Genomic DNA, 18,703 nt, shown 5'->3' with positions numbered 1-18,703 from the left:
AATTCAGTCCAATGTAGCATATTAATTGCTAAATAAATATTCATAAAAATATAAAAGCTATGATATGTATCGTTTCCCGTCGACAGCGTATAAATTCCTAAGTTAAAAATTCCACAGAAAATATTTACAAATTTACCTCCGTTAAAACACGAACTACTGATTTATTTCTATCCGTTCTCCCATCCAGAAAATTAATCAAACAGCATCAGAAACTACAGAACGAATTCAAATTCGTTGAAATTGAATCTCTAGTGTACTGTTCACCGAAATAGATGACCAGAAATTGATTTAGGAAACACATTAGGTATCTCATTCCCTGCGTTCTTTCATTCTCATTATTCAGAAGCGGACATTTTATATATTTGTCCATTTCACATAGACGAATATGTCAGTAATAATGAAACTAACCTTAAAACGGCGGAAAACATTTCAATTTCGCATAAAATAAGCTTTATTGAATATTATCGCGCGAACGAACGCTGTCCCCTAAATTTTCTAAACAAAAAGGTGGAACGTGCACAGGCTTGAAAGCGACTCGCGGCGTAATTTCGCTAGTCGATCACGCGAACTTAATTAGAATTTATGAAGAGAAGCGCGCGCTAGTTGGATAGACCGGCGGCGCGTCTGTATAAACACAACGATATCATTTATGCAGAGACGCGACGTACCGCGGGGCGCAATTAATATAAATGATGTATTATTGCTCGACTCTCTCGACAATACCGGATGCGTACGCGTATGTATGTCGCCCGGCGGATGACGCGTGTGTGTACACGCCGCTGTCGAATACGCCTATTTAGCCCGGTACAATCTGCCTAAAAGTTGCAAGCGGTCGGCAACCCCGTCGGCGGCCGCGTTAAATATGCACGGCCCTTGTTTGCCAAATTTTTGAAAGAGACATCATTCCCCGGGAAACAGTCTGCACGAAACTTTCGTCAAAATATCGAACGTTCGCGCTTTTCCGAAGCGTTCGTTACAACTTCGATTTATTATCCATTTACAACGTAAAGGTTGAATTACTCTTCTAAACCGACGATGAAATACAGGAACTAGATTTTAATATTTCGCGCGTAACGTGGAACACTTTCGTGACGGGCAACGCGGCTTTACTATATTTCATTATAAAAATTATTTTGGAAATTATATAATTTAGAAATTAATCGTTATATCGCCCGCCGTGACAGTGTTAATTAACACTGAAACTACTATCCATCAAAATGGTAAATGCGAATTTTCTTCTTCCGCAATTATTGATATCTTAAAAGTGTTATATATACGAAATAATTTAACAAACAAGTGGTTGCACTTGAACATTAGTATACGAAGAGGAAATCTGTTGTTACAATATTTATAAGAATAATATCTCTAATATGCAGAAGTTAAGTTTTGATAAACGTTGAGCTCTGGTTAATGAGGATTTCGCGTGATTTACAGGTCGGTTAAAACCCATCCGCAGTACAGTGAAACTTATTTTCAGTCGCGCTTTTTATAGATTAAATCGTGGAGAATTCATATTAGCGTGAACGTGCGTTTTCCGTGGATATCCAGTCGGAACGCACGTGCTGTTGGATCGCAGTTTTGAAATTCGCTAAGGCATTACAATTGCTTTGTGCCGGGAGAGAGGACCCATTAACGGAGCGGCGTGTATGATATGAAACTACGAAACATGTAAGGTCGATCTTCGCGTGATCCGGGCGTTTCGCCTCCGTTCGTATCACACAGGTTGAATACGGAGTAAACAGCCGTGCAATCGACGCGGAATCGCCGGTTTAAGAAGGGAAAAAAACATAGCATCGGCTTATTCGCGATAATCTGCACTTTGCATCGGGAGAAAGTTCTGATTGTCGGTCAGGGGCAAAAGCGTGAAAAAAATCCTCGTCCGAGGCGTGAGAGATCCTCCACCCCGGCTTATTATCTGCGTGCACCTGCAGCTGAAATATTACGAAATCCTCTGTCGATAAATATTCTCAGTTGGAATCAAATCATCTATGCTTTTGTCTGAATGTAACGGCGAACGCTCGCCGGAAGACTTCTTTTCGCGTTGCGCCGCGCCACCCGGTCTCCTTGACTTCGATCCTTTAATCGCTTTCCCGTTAAGTCTCGAAAATAGTTGAGACGATGACAATTTATGCACTGCGTGGTGGAATGTAATTAAGACACTACCATTGTGGAAATAGCGTTTATAAATAACCAGTTGTCGGTGGAACAAAGATGTCAAGTTATGAGTAATCGTAGATGCAAATAGCTCGAGTTGAACATCACCAAGCCCATAGGATTCTTTTCATCCCGAGAGTAATTGTTGATGTGATTTTTTTTAAGAGGAAGATGAAGGTTAATGTTGAATTATAATGCATGTTTATGGTATGGAGGTTACGAAGGAATTTGTTTTGTTCGTAATTTTAATGTCAATGTCAAGATAATGTAGTGTCCATTTGTCAGAGTAGAAATAGACACAGAAACTTTGGAAGCTATCGTTCGTTCGTGTTTGTCTTTTATCAAAATTCTTCTGAAAGCACGAAATTCTAGTAAGCTAAGAAGAAATATACTCCAATGAACTGAAATTTGAGATTTTGTAATTAATAGAACATAAAGAACAGCTTATTTTGCATAATAATTTCGAATACTCAACAGCTGAAACTGAAATTGATAGGTGTTAGTCATTTGCCCATTCTCATCTGATCATTCCTACGAACTACGAACATCGCGAACACACGTGAAACAACAAATCACATCCCAACCGGGGATTACATAATTACACAATAAGCGCGGCAACGTTCAAAGGGCGCCCCGAACACGCGGAATACTCGGCAGGCAAAGGTTAAAGAGCGTTATTCAAAATAACCGAATCTCGGTACTCAATGCGTCGAGCGCACACGGGCCGGGATCCCTTAGCCGGCATCAAACACCAATCGAAACGGACGCAATTTACTGTGCACACGGTTCAGCTCGCGATTCTGGTTGGAATCGTGCGTCTGTAAAAGAAGGGGTTGCAATTTCTCGCGTCCCGGTCCGCTCGAAAAAAAAAAACAAAATCCTTCGTCGCGCGCCGGGACCCTTCAATTGTGGGCCGGCTGCCTACGTCACGCCATCATTTCCAGAGCATACTTTTAATACTACAATCCGATATTGGAAGGTCGCGCGAGCCCGAAAACAAAGCGGGCCGCTTTAAAAATCGTCTCTCGGTCGTCGCCGTTGCCCGGCTCCTTTCATTCGCCACATGTCGGGGCAGGACAGTAGTGCACAGCAGCCGGCGCCCTCGTCTGTCCCGTTCCAACGAGATACGGAACAATACACAGGGCCATTTCGACAATCCCGTCACGCGGTCGTCGCGAGATAGAATCGGGGAAAAATTTTTGCTAAGGGGTACCGCGGGAAGGGGGTTTGTGGCACAACAGCGGGCAAGAGGGAAAAAAAAGTCCCTCCTGTAATACGGGCCTCCACCTCTCGCTGTCTCTATTCCTTCTTCCCTCACCGGCGACGGAAGGAGGAGAAAGCCACCCCTTTTGTACAGTGAGAAAGGGGGTGTGCGCCGCGTATACGTACGCGCCCTTGATAGCCGGAGAGATTGAAAATAATAACGGTAGCGCAAAAAGCGCACCAGCCGGGGGAAAAAAAACGCGAGCGCCGTACTTTTTAATCCATGGAACTCTCGCGACCGTGATATGCAGATTTCACGAGCTACCTTCTACTCGTCTCATCCGCGGCCCCTGCAACCCCTCGCGCGTGCTCCTCTTTTTTCCCTCGGTTTTTCCCCTATCGCGGTCCTTTCTCTTGCCCCCGTTCCCGTGTTTTTTTCCTACGGCCCTGCTACACGATCGCTTTAGTCCCGCCACTAAATCAATCGAGCGTTTATCCGGGATCCGACAGTCAAATGGTAATATCGGTGAATAATCTCGGATCGCGTGTGTTCATCTCACGGATGCGTTTCGGTAATTTGTATGTACCACGAGCGTGCCCGTGAACCCATTGGTGCGGCGCGCTCTGAGCGGGGAACAATGATGTTGCCGATTGATTAACGTTCTTCGTTTCGGCGCGGACGACGCCACGATGGAAATTGGTGGGTAGGTAGGTAGGTACATACGCGTGTCTCGCGGCGATGGTTTTAATCATTTGGAAAAGTGCGATATTATGGTGGAATTATGATGATTATGTCAGGAATTACGTAATTAATCGTGGAAGCGTAATTCTTTGTTGGTGGATTTTGATGCGATACTGCTTTTTGTCCTCGCCAGTCAGTCTTTATTTTTTAATTGACATTCGTGTATTGAAGAATTATGATTATCTTAGAAAGATATTTATGTAAGGAGATTAGAGGTGATTCATTGTGTACTTTGTTAAAACCAGTTGTATATTTTGTTTTCCTAAAATGTTCTGTTTGTGTAATCAGGAATTTTCGTTTTTCTAATGTAACAATTCATTTTTTTACTGTTCATTAGAAGTGTAATAAGTAAATTGGTATAGTGAATTACAGACAACAGTCTAGAAAAATGAATTTAATTATTTCTGCTTCGCCAATCTGAAATCGGTAAGCATTTTGAATAAAAAGTTATGTTATTTAAAGATTTAATTATGAAAAGTAAATAAACTATTTAAGATAGTAAAATTAATTGTTACCTACGAGTACGATTTCAATTATTTGTTAATTATAATTTATTGCTGAATTATATCTAATGATATTGAAAACAAATAAATTAAACTGATTACTGTATAGACGTGAATAAACGTATAAAGTGTTGAATCAACAATTTACATGCATTTTACGTAATTCGTAAGGTAACACTGCACTCTTTCTTTCAGTCAGTAGATTATTGGTCGTCATTATTTTCTTTGGAGCTACAACTCGACAGGACCCCCAAAATTATTTATACACAATTTTTATATGAACAGGTATACTTTACACGTGATTTATATTTTCTTCAAGCCTTAACGTCAAAAATGCACGAGACTTTTTAATACCCGATACACTAGCAATCGTTATTAACTTTTTGCAACAGTTGTTGATTATTTTTGTTCTCAAAATGATATACTTGCGACGTTGACGTCTCGATCATCGGTGTACTTATACGCCAGATTGCCACACCTTATATCTCATGGCAATTTTAACTCTTTCTTTAATGACCAGTACACCGACAATTTCTATGAAATTCTGCAGGAACGGGTAATCTAAAAAATGGCATAAGTAATGCTGATACGTGTCGCAATAAACGAGCACGTAGTTAATTCCAATACTCGTATTACTTCACCGGGTATAAAAATGTAAAATAAACAGTGACTTTTCGTTCATTCTATACAAATACGAAAATCTAACGCTAATGTCTATTATACTAATGTATCTGAAAATAACAATATTGATTCATAAATGTAAATATTAATTTCATACTGAAATTTAGCCTTATTTTTCTACAAACACAATATTTAGCTACTATTCTAAATTAATTCTAAACTAAACTACTAATTACTATAATTACATTATAAACGTCGCCATTTTAATTTCGTGTTATTTTTCCTCGGAAAACAAATTTCGTTATAAAATTCGTATTATGTTCAATATGTAATGTACAATTAACCAGTTATAATTAATTTAAGCACCATATCTTTACATTCATTCATTCGTAGACTATGCTTCTGCAGATTGCTAGAAAAAATGCTGAGCTGTTTTTAAAACTAATTACCGACGTCCACGTTATCGAATCGTTTCACTCGCGAGGCAAATAAATTTTCGAGGCCCGGTGCAGTATAACTTACTATAGAATACCTTCGTCCTGCATGAATATAGTTGCTGTTACCGTTAAAAATTTCGACTCCGCAGAAACGTCGAAAGTATCGGGGAATGTTTTCGCCCGAGGTAATCTCGGGAACCGGTATTTCGTGCGAGCAACGAGAGGAGTCTTTCGTTCTGATTTAATAACGAGCCAGAGATCGCCAGTGTTAAAATATCATTTGCGTTGCAGCGCCTCTCCGATTCTTCCTGTTTTCATTAGCCCCTTCGATTACCGGCTCGAAATATGCTCTAGCAAAGTACTGGTTGTTCCTTAGCATGCGGGAAATACTTTTTGGCTGAAAAAGATTCCTGTGAAATGCGTCGTCGAAATTACGCTTGATACCTTTTATAATATAAGCAGTGTTTACTCTGTCACGAAAACAAGGAAGTCACTTGTTCTTCGAACGACATTTTGCGTACGAAATTTTTCCGTTACTTAGTTCCTTTTAATTTATTCATCTTATTATCGTTTTACAGGGGAAACGACAGTTTAGTGTCAAAGGAAGAAGTAAACGAGGACAAGAAGGATTAAATAATATAATTGCAATAATAAAAAGAAAATAGAAATGCAAAGAAAGAATAAAAATATTCAAAATAAAAAATAATTTTTATATAGTAAAAAGTATATTAAGAATATACCTATAAAACTATGTACATAAAAAATTCAAGTATAATCTTTCGTTGAATTCTTTAAATAAATTTTCGACTTATGAAAAGATAGTTCTAACTCACAAGAAATATACAAACTTTATTCTACTGTGTTGTATTTACATAGTATTTTGTAACACTCATGAAACAACACTATAAATCACTAAATAAATATCTACAGTATATTCAGCTTTATTGATGAACAGATTTTTCACGTATATTACATGCTGAAGGCATAATGCAGAAAAAACTCGTATCACCTGCGATCAACTGCATAATTAATCATACATTCTCCTAAAAATTGTTCGCAATATTTGTGCGTATCAAAGTACGTTACCCCCAAGTCACCCTTGCGAATCCTTGTTTCGAAGGGTATCACGCGTGGATTGCGTGCGGCGAGATGAAAATCGACACGTCCGCGCCGCGTCGCTGCTCGGCGAAAGCAGGAAAATCGGTAACGAATAATAATACCGTTTCATATTGTTTCCACGACGTAACTCGCAACGAGGCTTATTGAAATTCAAGGCATCACTGGTCTCCGCGATAAATACGGATGAGCGATTCATCGTTAATGCTCGAAGTCGCGTCGGCGATATATCATATTTATTAATCGAACGCAGCGTAATATGTTTTTTTCCGAAAACATTTTACGCTTTGGCACGCTCGGCTGAAATTTCAATTCGAAGGGAAGAATTTGCCAACCCTTACTTCGCTAATGTAGTAACAGTGCGCTGAAGAACGTGATAGATTGGCCGTGTGAAATATAAGGAGGAAACTTTTACAGTGATGTTAACAACGTTGGATTTTTTACTTTTTATTTAATCGTTGCTTGATCAATATGTTCTCATCGTTATTACCAAATTTTTATGCAGATCCTTGTTGTTAAAGACATTGCTTGTTTGATATTTGTTTATCCTTATTGCTGGACAAAGTGTATGCATATTCAGGCTTTTGAAGGTTTTGCTTATTCGATATTTGTTTGTCGTTATTGCTGGACACAGTGTATGCATATTCAGGTTTTTGAAGGTTTTGTTTATTCAATATTTGTTTATCGTTATTACAGACCATTGGGAATTGAATTGTAAAGAGCGTAATGAAACGAATGTTTATTTTCTGTATTAAAAACCTGGTTTAATTGAAAATGAAAAGTGCAGTACATATGAGGCGATGTGGATTATATTATAGATAGTAAAGAATAATTGTAAATATAAAAGATCACGTAATATATTTATTGTAATTATACATTGTAAATACTGGCAAACGGGATTTATGACATATTTTCAACATGCATAATAATAAATCTTATTACTTATATGTACCATATAACATTATCATATTTTCTATATTTAAAATTTTGTAAAAATCTCATATCAATATTGTATGTGGCTTCACTTCAATGCTTTAACACAATAAAACAATTAATCCCACATACTTAAATTTGCAATAAATATAACCGAAAAATCACATCAATTGTAAATATATCATAATAACAAACGTTCATGTATACATATAATAAATAATTAAAGATAAGCACACCGTGCATAACGCAATTATTTATAAATATTTATAGCATGCACTCCAGCGGATTGATAAGTCACTGTGCAGTTGACACTTCGACTATCTACAAACTTCCTCGAGTAGGTCATGTTTCACATAGACACTCCGCGTATCCATGATAAACATGTCACATAATTTTAAAGTGAACCGGAAGAGCACGACTGCGCTGCAGCGAAAGAATAACGTCGAGTGTTGATTGCAATCTTACTTGCAACCTAAGTAAAACATCAGTTCTAACTAGCAAAGCGAGGTCTAAGATGGCCCTCGGAGCTGACGCTTCCATCGCATTAGCAGACGTCGGTCCCCGTGAAAGCTGTCATTGTGCTGGCACATCTCGGCCGATGCGGGTCCTACGCACATCCGCGCGTTACCAGCGCAGCGCCTGTGCATGCGAATGCATATGCAGCCAGCTCCTCCGTGAAGCACGTTTTTTCACGTTCACAGCTGTCCCGTCCGTCCTTTTCATCCCGCTCAAACAATAACAACCATTGTCTGTTTGCTTATATAAACCCCCGGACTACGGCTCGAATTAAATTCTCTTCCACACGCCCGGCAGCATGAATACTGTGTACTCGGATTTGATGAAGCTGAAGAACGAAGGAGAACCTGCCACTGCGCGGGAAAGATCGGTGGCTCATACGATCCTCTGGAAATAATGGAACCTCGAGAAAATTAACTTAGATTCAGTTTGGATACTGGAAAATGATATTCTTCTATGGAAACTCTTTGCGTCGGGTACTTGTGATTTTCATCCAATTGTGTTTAGATAATAAATTACTCACATTTGTCAAACGAGAATTTTGTTTTCGCTTACGGTAATGCAATAGTGCGATTAGATTACTATGGCAGTTGCTTGTTCTTTATTCATTCATTTATACGGAAAGTAACAAGCTTAGGTATTTATTATGACAGTTATTTCTGTTTAAGTTAAGAATGGAATGCATTTGTTGTGCTGTAATGATTGGTTAGAGATATGAATTTCAAAATGAAATGAGTTTTAATCTAAAGGTTAATTATACGTGAAGATGATTATATTGAAAGATTTCAATAAGGCAATTAGACACATTCTTTTGTGTTATGTGCATTCTTCGCGATTTTGTACTTTGAAATTTCCTATAAAAGAATAAAATTCGCAGTATAATTATTACAGTTACTATTGAATTTTCTATAAAACGAACGAAGATGGAATCCACACATTTTGCAAAGTTTATTTGTTTATTTTTATTGTCGCAAATCTTCAATAGCGATTGAACCATAACGCGCGAATGGCGTTATCGTTCTCTCACCGCGTTTCGTAAGACATTTCCAAGGAATAGATCCACTAGAGCTTGTTTTACCAGTAATACGTGCATCATGACACCCGTTTATTAAGATAAATGATTCACGGTGTGATAAAAAAATGATTCGCAGGAGGTCGAAGGGCAGAGGAAGGGCGCCTTCGCAATATTTTGAACGAACTAGCGCCATCCGGTTGTTAATTCACTCGCTGGAAACTCGATGTTTTCGTCGCGTTCACCAATGGGTCGTTGCACGTTGCTCCAGTGGCTCTCATTTCGCCAGTTTGAATCGAGGTTAATGATTAATTCAGGAATAATGTAACAATAATCATTTTAATTCGTTCGTCGAGCAACAGCACAAATAAAATTTCACGCCTTCCGAAACCAGAAAATAATAATCAAACCTTTCTTAAATTTGTGATACTTTTTATTTATTTGTTTTTATTCATTAATTTATCTGTCAAAATTCACCCAAAATTAGCAAGTGAAGTCTGAAAATTAAACATGTTACAAAAGAATGCACATTATTCTTGCAAACATTGCTTTCTTATTGGGTCGTATATGCATAAAACAAAGTAAATGCTCATAAGTATTAAGTATAAATAAAAGTAAATACTAGATTTCTTATATATGATCTTTTACTGTAGTAACAGTAATGGCAATAAATTCTAGAAAGCCTGTAGTAAATACAGAAAATTACCAGAAATTAAGGCAAGTCTGTGTACTTGAAATGACTAATTACTGTTTCCAGTAAACATTTCACTTTATACGCGCACAAAACCGAATACGTTCCTACAAAATCCCTAGTACATGCATGAGTCAAAGTTAGTACCTCTCATGCATACGACCCATTATTACAATTCACGATGAATCACAGAAAAACACGTTCCAACGTGAATCCGTTAATCAAGTAAACACGAACGGACTTCCACGTTCGTTCCATTTCATCATAGAAGTACAGTCTGCCCGTACACTAAGTATCTTCTTTTGCGGTTGCATTTCTTCAGGAGACATTTCCGCGGCCGTTGCTTTCTAATTACGACAGACCGATCAGCGGTTTCTTGCGAGTCACCATGTGTACGTCCGCTCAGATCGCGATCGCTTAATGACAGTTTATGAGCTTAATGTGCATACGCGAAGATTCATGGGCGGTTGGCACCGAGTGAATTCGAGCGACGATGCACGTGGCTCGGACGGGCCCTGACGTAATTTGTCCCGCGCGCAAAAATTCGAGTTACGAGCGCGCAAGACGAGGGCCGAGGAGAAGGACCCCTATAACGAGACCCCTCTAATGAATGCTACCGCGTTTTTGTTCGGCCGTGCCCTCGCACGTTCGTACTTTTACGGGTCCGCCGGACACACGCGATTTCTTGGTAAAATTATGTCGCGGTGATCCTGTTTCGTTGCGATCGAAGAAATCGGAGACCTACGGACGAATTCGACTTATAGGAGGATCCATCGTTTAACACGTTGACTGCCACGGTGGTCACCGGTGACCGGAGCTTCCAAATTATAAGAAAATAATTATAACTTGTAAGATAACTGATGTCGAGTGAAAGTGTTGAATGGCGTAGATAACTAGATAATAGTGTAACGGAAGAATTGTGATTTTCAATAACTAATACTTCTTCCTCTTTATCTTTACTACAGAAGGATTGAGTGATACATAAAACGCTGTTTTTGTGGCAGTCAACGTGTTAACATGCTCACGTTGAGACATTTTTCTGTGTATTTAATACTAGGTTTGCTGATATTTTTATCTGCCTATCTCTAGTGATACCAGTCAATTTGACCTATGAACAAAATTACACGTTTTCTTTAAAGAACAATTTAAGAACGACATAATTATGTACAGTGATCTTATTAATAAAGCTATGAAATGTATAGATAGAAGTCAGTACAAGTGACAGAAATGGGTTAAAATGACTCGTCCGGTAAACCTTGTGTTAGTTGTAGATTGTAATGATAACAGTGTTTGCAAAAATGCTGTTGGGGTGTACTCTTTTGTCACGCGTTTAGTTTTCTATCTTCAGTTGCTAATTGTGGGTAAATGTTGATTCAATAAAAAACGAATGAACAGTGTTGCTTTCTATTGAAAGTTGTGGAAGATAGTTTGAAGAATACTTTCTTTTTGTTCTGTGCAATGATTTTCATTGATCAATGTTTCGTGACATGAAATTTTTGCGGCTACACAAAGTTTGCATTCGAGAAAATTTTGTAATATACGTACACTGAATTAATATACAATATTTATTTGATCAACCTTCTAATTTGGTAGTAATAGCAACACAATTGTTCGAATGTAATACATGGAAAAGTTCACGAACTTCAACTGAAGAATTTTATTTAATACATTAATCTATAAGTTAAACTTAGTATTGCATTCTATATGCAAAAACTGTTTATTGTTAATAAACGTAACATGTGTTTCTTGGCCGTTATCAATTACAAAACGTCTCCGTTACTTTATCCAGGAGTAATCATAAAATCCTTATCACTCAATTTATTATCGTTGCGTTTTTTCATCATTTGCTCAAAGTATTTTCCGCGTATTTACAGTTCATTGGATAAATACCGTAGCCAGGTAATATTAATTAATTAACGAACGCAACGATCACGACGGGGGTCGATAAAAATATCGTTCGCGTGTGTATGGGAACATGAAGTGTACACGGCCGGACAACCGAACGCGACTGTGTGTGCGTGGAAGATTGGATCGACGTTTTAATGACTGGAATACATCGGGCGAGGAAACTCGCGCGCTCTGGCTCGACAAACAATTTGATTTGCATAAAACATTCCTATCGACCCTAGCCTGCGCTGCCGCTTTCGGGCCATGACAATCGTAAAAATGCCGGAAATTCACTTCGACAACGTTGGACCGTGTAATTCGGAATCCATGCCGCACTGAAGCTCAACCTGTCGTTAAACAACCCTATGTAGAATTTCTCCCTTGAATCTTTAATGCTCTTCAAAATTTAACCCCCATCGCGAAGAGTAAACCTGGTGATCCACAAACAATGGCTTACGCTAATCGATCCGCCTTATGGTAGACAAAAATAAGAAAAACTCGACAGTAGTTTGAAAACTGGGCTGGAGGAATATAAAACAATGTGTTGATAATTTAGAAAGAAATAAAATTATTTCGTTTGAAATTGAATCTACTAATTTGTTCAGTGGTTGAGATATAACAGAAATATTGTGTTTAATTTTTAACAGCAGCGTTCTTTTTTCAAGAATTTCTCGCGAATCTTGACGTTCGGTCTATTTTCTTTGTATGTAGATGATTGAAATTGGTTAATTAGAAAAGAAATATGAGATTATGTAGTAGGTAATATTTCTTGTTTTTGTTGTGTTCCAAACAAAATTTTAAAAATAGATTTTGCTGTGTGGCTCATTAATAAGCATTTCGAGTCACTGTTACGGTCCAGCAAATGCAAATTACATTGGTGCACACGAGATTTAATTTATCACAACATTTACTATGACTTCGTTTGTTTTAACTAAGCAAACTGGTTTATCGGTAGATTAAATTCAGTATTTTGACCGTCCATTAAATATTTTAAATTCTATATACGTGTAAATTTCGAATTATTTTAACCCAAAAACTTCAGGTTATTTCTAATATTCGTAGCCTGTGAAAGAAGTCTGAAACAATCGAATTCAATATTTGTTTTCTGTAATAGCTTCATCACAATTATTTCACTTCAATGTATAGAGTTTTTCCAGATGAGTGAAAATTAGAATGAGTCAGAGTGGATGTTGTAAATCACTGAACGGATGAGGACGTATGCCTGCAAAACTGTTTGGAAAAACGTGGTGTGAATGAAGAGCGTTTGGGACAGAGTGGACGTTTTCGGGTGACCTGGGTTGAGTGCCTAGGAATTTTGCGTGGCTAAGGGTAACGAATAAGTGAGTGAGTGAGTGAGTGAGTGACTAGGTGTAAAAAGGGATGGAAGAAAAGGGAAAGACAACGAGGACGGAGGACAGGGGAAACGCGAGACAGTTGGCGAGTGACCCTGAGCGAGTGAGCGAGCGGCGCGTTTTCTTTTTAGCGAGTCAGCGATTTATATTGAAATAAAGTATTCTTCAGATTTTTGTTATTATTACCAAGTGAGTGTATCTTTTCTTTCTCTTGCCTGGTCGAAACATAGAGCCGCAATAGCTGCTCTATCCTCGGCCCTAGTGGTTGTCGGAAGGGTTCTGGCTACTGGGGTATAGTTGACGTTTTGGAACGATCGTACTCTGCTCGTGCAATTGGTGCTATAAAAAACACGTTTGGAAAAGAAAAATGAATATCATCGAGATAAAAGTGAATAGTGGAATGATCACCAGAGGGATGAATCAGTTGACTTAGTACCGAAAAGATGATGCCGTGAGGGTTGGAATCAGAGGGAACCAGTTCATAAAAATAAAATGTATAAAATCTGATGAAATTTAACTTCATTGATGTAAATGTTCTAATTTCAGGTGGTAAAGAACAAGAATTCGATAACTCAAAGAATTTCGAGTTTTCTCATTTTTTTCGGTATAGGTGCTCCTATTTTGATAGGCTGTTTAATTAAAACCTCAAAAGCTTCATCTTGTTTTCTGAGCAGCTCGGTAGTCTGTTCCGCAGAGATTAATCTCAGGTCCATGGTTAGCAAGAAAACTTAGGGAATCATTTCACTAATGTCTGTATTTTCTTTCTTCGACTTGCATCTTAACCTTCACTAGCTGATTAAGATGAGTTTTAGGAGCAGCCATTGCTGGACTCATAAGGCCAGGTATTACCTTTCCAATATTAAAACCGGCTTCAGCTTGAACTCGATTCTCCGTAAACCAAACAGCATTTACAATGGACCCTCCTACTTGAAAACTAGCTATGATTTCCGCGAATACACCGCTTAGGTAGGGGTGAGCTTTCGCTGCGTAATCGTGGAAATATCCGTCATCTAAAAGTCTTGCCCACATAAAGGCAGGTAAATACCCAGTGATAGGAGCATATTCTTTAATGAAAGTGGCAAGAAGGTCCCAAACAGGGGATGAGGACTGATCTAATGTGTAATCCCTCAATGTTTTAAAATCACATTTCAAGTATTCGGCAGCGGAAAACATAAGGATTACTAAGCTTATTCCTATTCCGGCTACGTGAGTAAAGAAGGATACAAATATGATACTGGTCATGTCGTTGGGTGTCTCTACTTGCCCATCATGCAGCCATTGGGCCATTAAATATGCAAACATTCGTTGGGAATGCAGCTGCCCTTTATCTAAGTCAGCAATGCATAACTCGAGACATAACTGACAGGGAGGAGCATAACTTCTTCCTACGGGCCATTTCACCAATTTAAATAAATGATCTAAAACGGCTTTTTTGTGGAAAGCTCGCGATAATTGTTCATAATTTTTAACGAGAGATCTAAATAAGAGAGCGAGATGTCCTGAAACTTTAAGAAGCTGAATAAAAGCTGGTGTCATCTCTCTCCCGGTAAATTCATCTAAAATTGTCTTAATTGACCTCTGGAAATTTTCTTTGTCGGACAGTTCGCTGCCACGTGTCCGAATTCCTGACACTCGAAACATTTTAACCCTCCGCTCTTCAGCGGGCAATCATAAAAGAAATGATTGCGTCCGCCGCAGTTGTAACAACACTTCCCTGACGATGCATTCCACGCTTCACGTCGCTAGAACTCGACGTACCGTCGCTGCTGTAGTCCATCGTTCCTTCGCTGCACTCCGTTGCGTCGTCGCGCCGCCGAATCCTTTCATCCCGCCATCGGGGAACGCGGAAAACAGGGCCAATTTTGACGTGAATCCCTGTATTCTCGCCTGGTTTTGTAAGTTCGGATCCGCAATTCCCTCGATTAGGCCTTCCAAGAGTTCCTCCTCGTCCATGGGTACCCGATTTGCCAGTATTAGCTTGTCCGTGGTAATAGTCACCGAACCGCTCGTTCCTTATCCAGCGCCGCTTTTCAAATTCTCTTCGGTGCAGCGTTTTATTCGGTTGGGAACTAAATATACGGCGCATCTCCTCTAGCAGCGCGTCTGCCGGCGTTATGATGTATTCCGGCCTAGAATTGAACCATTCCAACGCCTTCCCCTTTAGTCGGGAGCAAAGAAGTATCTTGACTTCGTTCTCCGTCAGCTGATACGATTTCCTCATCAGTCGCATTTGTCGTCCCCACTGTCCGAACAGTATCGCGTCGTCCCCATCAAAATGACTCACGAGCTCTGCCAACATCGCAACACTGGTTCCTTGCCGCATCGCCGACATTGCGGTGGCTGATTCTAAGGGGGGAGTATCGCTCACCTCGTTTTTCGGTGAATCTTCGGACGTGCTCATCTTCCGTACCTGTTTAAGCAGCTCAATCTCGCAACGACCCAGCTCTAACTCTTCTCGAGCGAACTTAACATTGTTAATATTCTCGCTCGATTCTTCCGCGATTCAAAAGCCTCATCCCAATTATCATTTAAATCTTAGCACTCGGATAAAAAATGTTGATTATTCGCGTTGCGCTTTTGCCCTTTTCCCTTATAATTTTCCGCGTCTATATTTCCGTTTTCCAGCCTTTTCGTTTTGCAAACCTGCGCGAGATGCCCTATTTTATTACATTCATTGCATTTATTATCGTGAAATCTACAATTTGAAGCAACATGATTATCTTTACCGCGACGAAAACATTTTTTCTTACCTTGATTATTATTACGATTATCCCATGATGATCGGGATCCGCCCGGTTTCGTCTTTTTGTTGTCGGAAATGTAGTTGACGGCTGGTTGGTCCGCGTTCCGGCCTATTCCGTTGTTGTGAATACCTGCTGCGCCTCGGCTCGCTGATTCGAATGCTGTAGCCATCTCCGCCGCCTTGTCGAACGTTAAGTCTTTTTCGCGCAGTAGACGTTTTTGCAATGCTTCTGCTTGGAGTCCCCACACAAATCGGCCGCGCATGCTGTTCCGCTGATTTTCCCCGAAACTGCAATGCGTTGAGACTCTCTTCAATTCTTCTATGAAGACTTTTATATTCTCGTTGTCCCGTTGCCGATGTTGTTTAAATTTGTAGCGCTCGAGAATCACATTTGGTGTAGGTTCCACGTGTTTTTTCATTATCGTCGACAATTCAGCAAATGTTTTCGTCGACAGTAACGCTGCGGCACACAAATTTCTCAGGATTGCATATCCCTCGCCACCCATCAATGTTAGGAAAAAATGCTTTTTTCTCGTTTTGGACATTGTTTGCCAAAACATACTGTTCCAACTTCTCGAATCACATTGTCCAATTTTCATTCCTAGTGTACTCGATCGAGTCAATTGTCGTCGCCAGTTTTGGTATTTCTTGATCTGCGTTATTTCTCTGAGCTATCTGAATCACGATCCTCGGTCCCACTCTGTTCACTGATTCACTAATATTTCACTGTTTATCCTCGTCGCCAATTGTAATGTCTGGAATAGGCTTTCATAATTAAATAACGTACAGTTATGAATAACACGTTTTATTCCGGACGATGTTCCCGTAAAAACTGACCGTCGCAGAACGGCTGCGAAATGTCTCGTTTGAAACAAATGAAATGCACGCTGGTCGCGGGCGCGTCGGCTGCCATACAATGTATGTGAATGCCTTACATACTCAATAGATGAACAATATTAAAATGAATATCTACTGGTTAAGTGCCACGTAAACGCAAGAATTTTGTTTCGCAGTAAGATATCAAAGAGAATTACGCAATGGATGCATCATAAACGGTTTACTGGCTGGTTCGGTCGATGTCGGACGACAGACGACAAACGACAGGACCCCAGGAGCGGCAACAGCAGCGATTCTCCTTGCTGAAGGGTTCTCGTCCACGGATCTCAGAGCCAAGCCACCCTTGAGCACGACTCGCTCTTCTCATCGTAGACCCCTTGTTTCATGGCGTCTATGTTTCACATAGGCAGCTAGGCCCCTTTAAGCATATAAATTATTAGAGCCGTTTCAAGGGCCACTCGGAATCCGCCATTGTTGCCAGTCGTATATACTTATATACCCGTAGGAGAAACGTCTGTATACCACGTCTAAGACGGAGAGAACTAATTCGAGGAACCCACTTGAGAACACACTCGACGACCCTGTACCTTCGAGGAGGGCTGCATTTCGTCATCGCGCAGCCTTCAGAATCCAATGTTAGATTTGCCGTTAATTGTTGATTAGAATTTTCAAACGCATTCACCCTCTTGCTTGTACAACTTCCTGCGTAACTATGCATACTAGATTTACATTATTATTAATAATTCACGGAAAGAAGTTTTCTATAGATTGTTCTGTGTAGAGCTATTTCGAAGGTGAAACTAGATTTACGTTATTATTAATAATTCATGAAAAGAAGTTTTCTATAGATTGTTCTGTGTACAGCTATTTGGAAGGTGAAACATTGATAACAACAAAATATTCTTTCACTTTTACTTCAATTGATTTTTATTAATTTATTGATTTCCGTTAAACTAAGCTTGATATCCTTACGACGTTTCTTAGACGTCATTGTGTGCCAAGAGGTTAAGGTTATCAGAAATTACGATGAAGCGTGTTGAAGCGAAGAAATTTCTGAATGCTTCAATTATATCTGCGCTGTCACGTAAATTACGGTTACGACACGCGGGTGATAGCTGATAGCTTCGAGTAATAAATCAGTAGTTATTGATATAAGTTCTTATTTAATTAACTACTTTATTCATTAATTATTTCGGTACTATAACGGATCTATGGTAGAGGTATCACAGCTATTCTTCCAGTTATATAAACGACAACAATGAACGAGAATTATTTGTGTCCATAATTCCGTGTAACAATAAGAACTGCTTGAACGTTTATAATTTCACGATGAAGCAGTTTGAATAAGAAGTTTATATGAACGTTTTTTTTATCTAATTAATTTCGTTAACATTGTCCCCATCTTCTGAGGCACCCTGTATTACAGTGAATGATACAAGTTCATATGTTCACCGTTGATCATTAAGGGAACACGAATGCGTAGAAGCCATGATGGCGACGCGGAATACCCTGAGAACGATGTGGTAGTTGATGCACACGCCGCAATCATAATTAATTACAACGAAGACAGGCGTAATAATAGATTCGGTCCGCTGATAGACCCTTGACGCAGAAAATCTATGCCTAAAGAAAGCTCACGGTAGGTGGTATTTCTTGGGTAAGAAATCTAGAATTACCCGGGGATTAAAGGCGATGGAAAAGATGTATATGAATTATATATTGATTTTACGAATATATTAAATGTGAATAAAATATTATAATTCGTTTTCATAATAGCGTACGTTTACCAGTCTTTTTAAAAGTTAAAGGTATCTTTTAAGTGGTAGTATTGTTTTCCTTAAATTTTATTTTGCAAGGCTCTATAAAATAAATAGTAGACATCTCCGAAATGTATGAAATATATAATTTATTTGATAATATTTTATTGAACGTGCACAGAGTACTGAACATTTAAGA

The 18,703-nt window shown here is 39.1% G+C and overlaps 2 protein-coding genes across 4 annotated transcripts in view; both read left to right on the top strand.

Annotated features, from left to right (window-relative positions):
* The window catches only part of LOC116433095 (UPF0489 protein C5orf22 homolog), a 476,138-nt gene extending 469,798 nt beyond the window's left edge, over positions 1-6,340 (top strand). Inside the window, exon 2 of one of the 2 annotated variants that reach the window (XM_076369577.1) lies at positions 6,239-6,340. In XM_076369577.1, coding sequence (XP_076225692.1) covers positions 6,239-6,255 — 17 coding nt within the window. In that variant the 3' untranslated portion in view covers positions 6,256-6,340. The remainder of the gene's footprint in view (positions 1-6,238) is intronic. The other variant, XM_031990822.2, reaches the window with a different exon arrangement.
* LOC116424171 (UPF0489 protein C5orf22 homolog) overlaps positions 1-18,703 on the top strand; it is a 749,516-nt gene that overhangs the window by 230,390 nt on the left and 500,423 nt on the right. The gene's annotated exons all lie outside the window — the stretch shown is intronic.

This window comes from Nomia melanderi, chromosome 7 (assembly GCF_051020985.1).
Source record: "Nomia melanderi isolate GNS246 chromosome 7, iyNomMela1, whole genome shotgun sequence".
Lineage (NCBI taxonomy): Eukaryota > Metazoa > Arthropoda > Insecta > Hymenoptera > Halictidae > Nomia > Nomia melanderi.
This window is presented reverse-complemented; position numbering and strand designations above follow the sequence as displayed.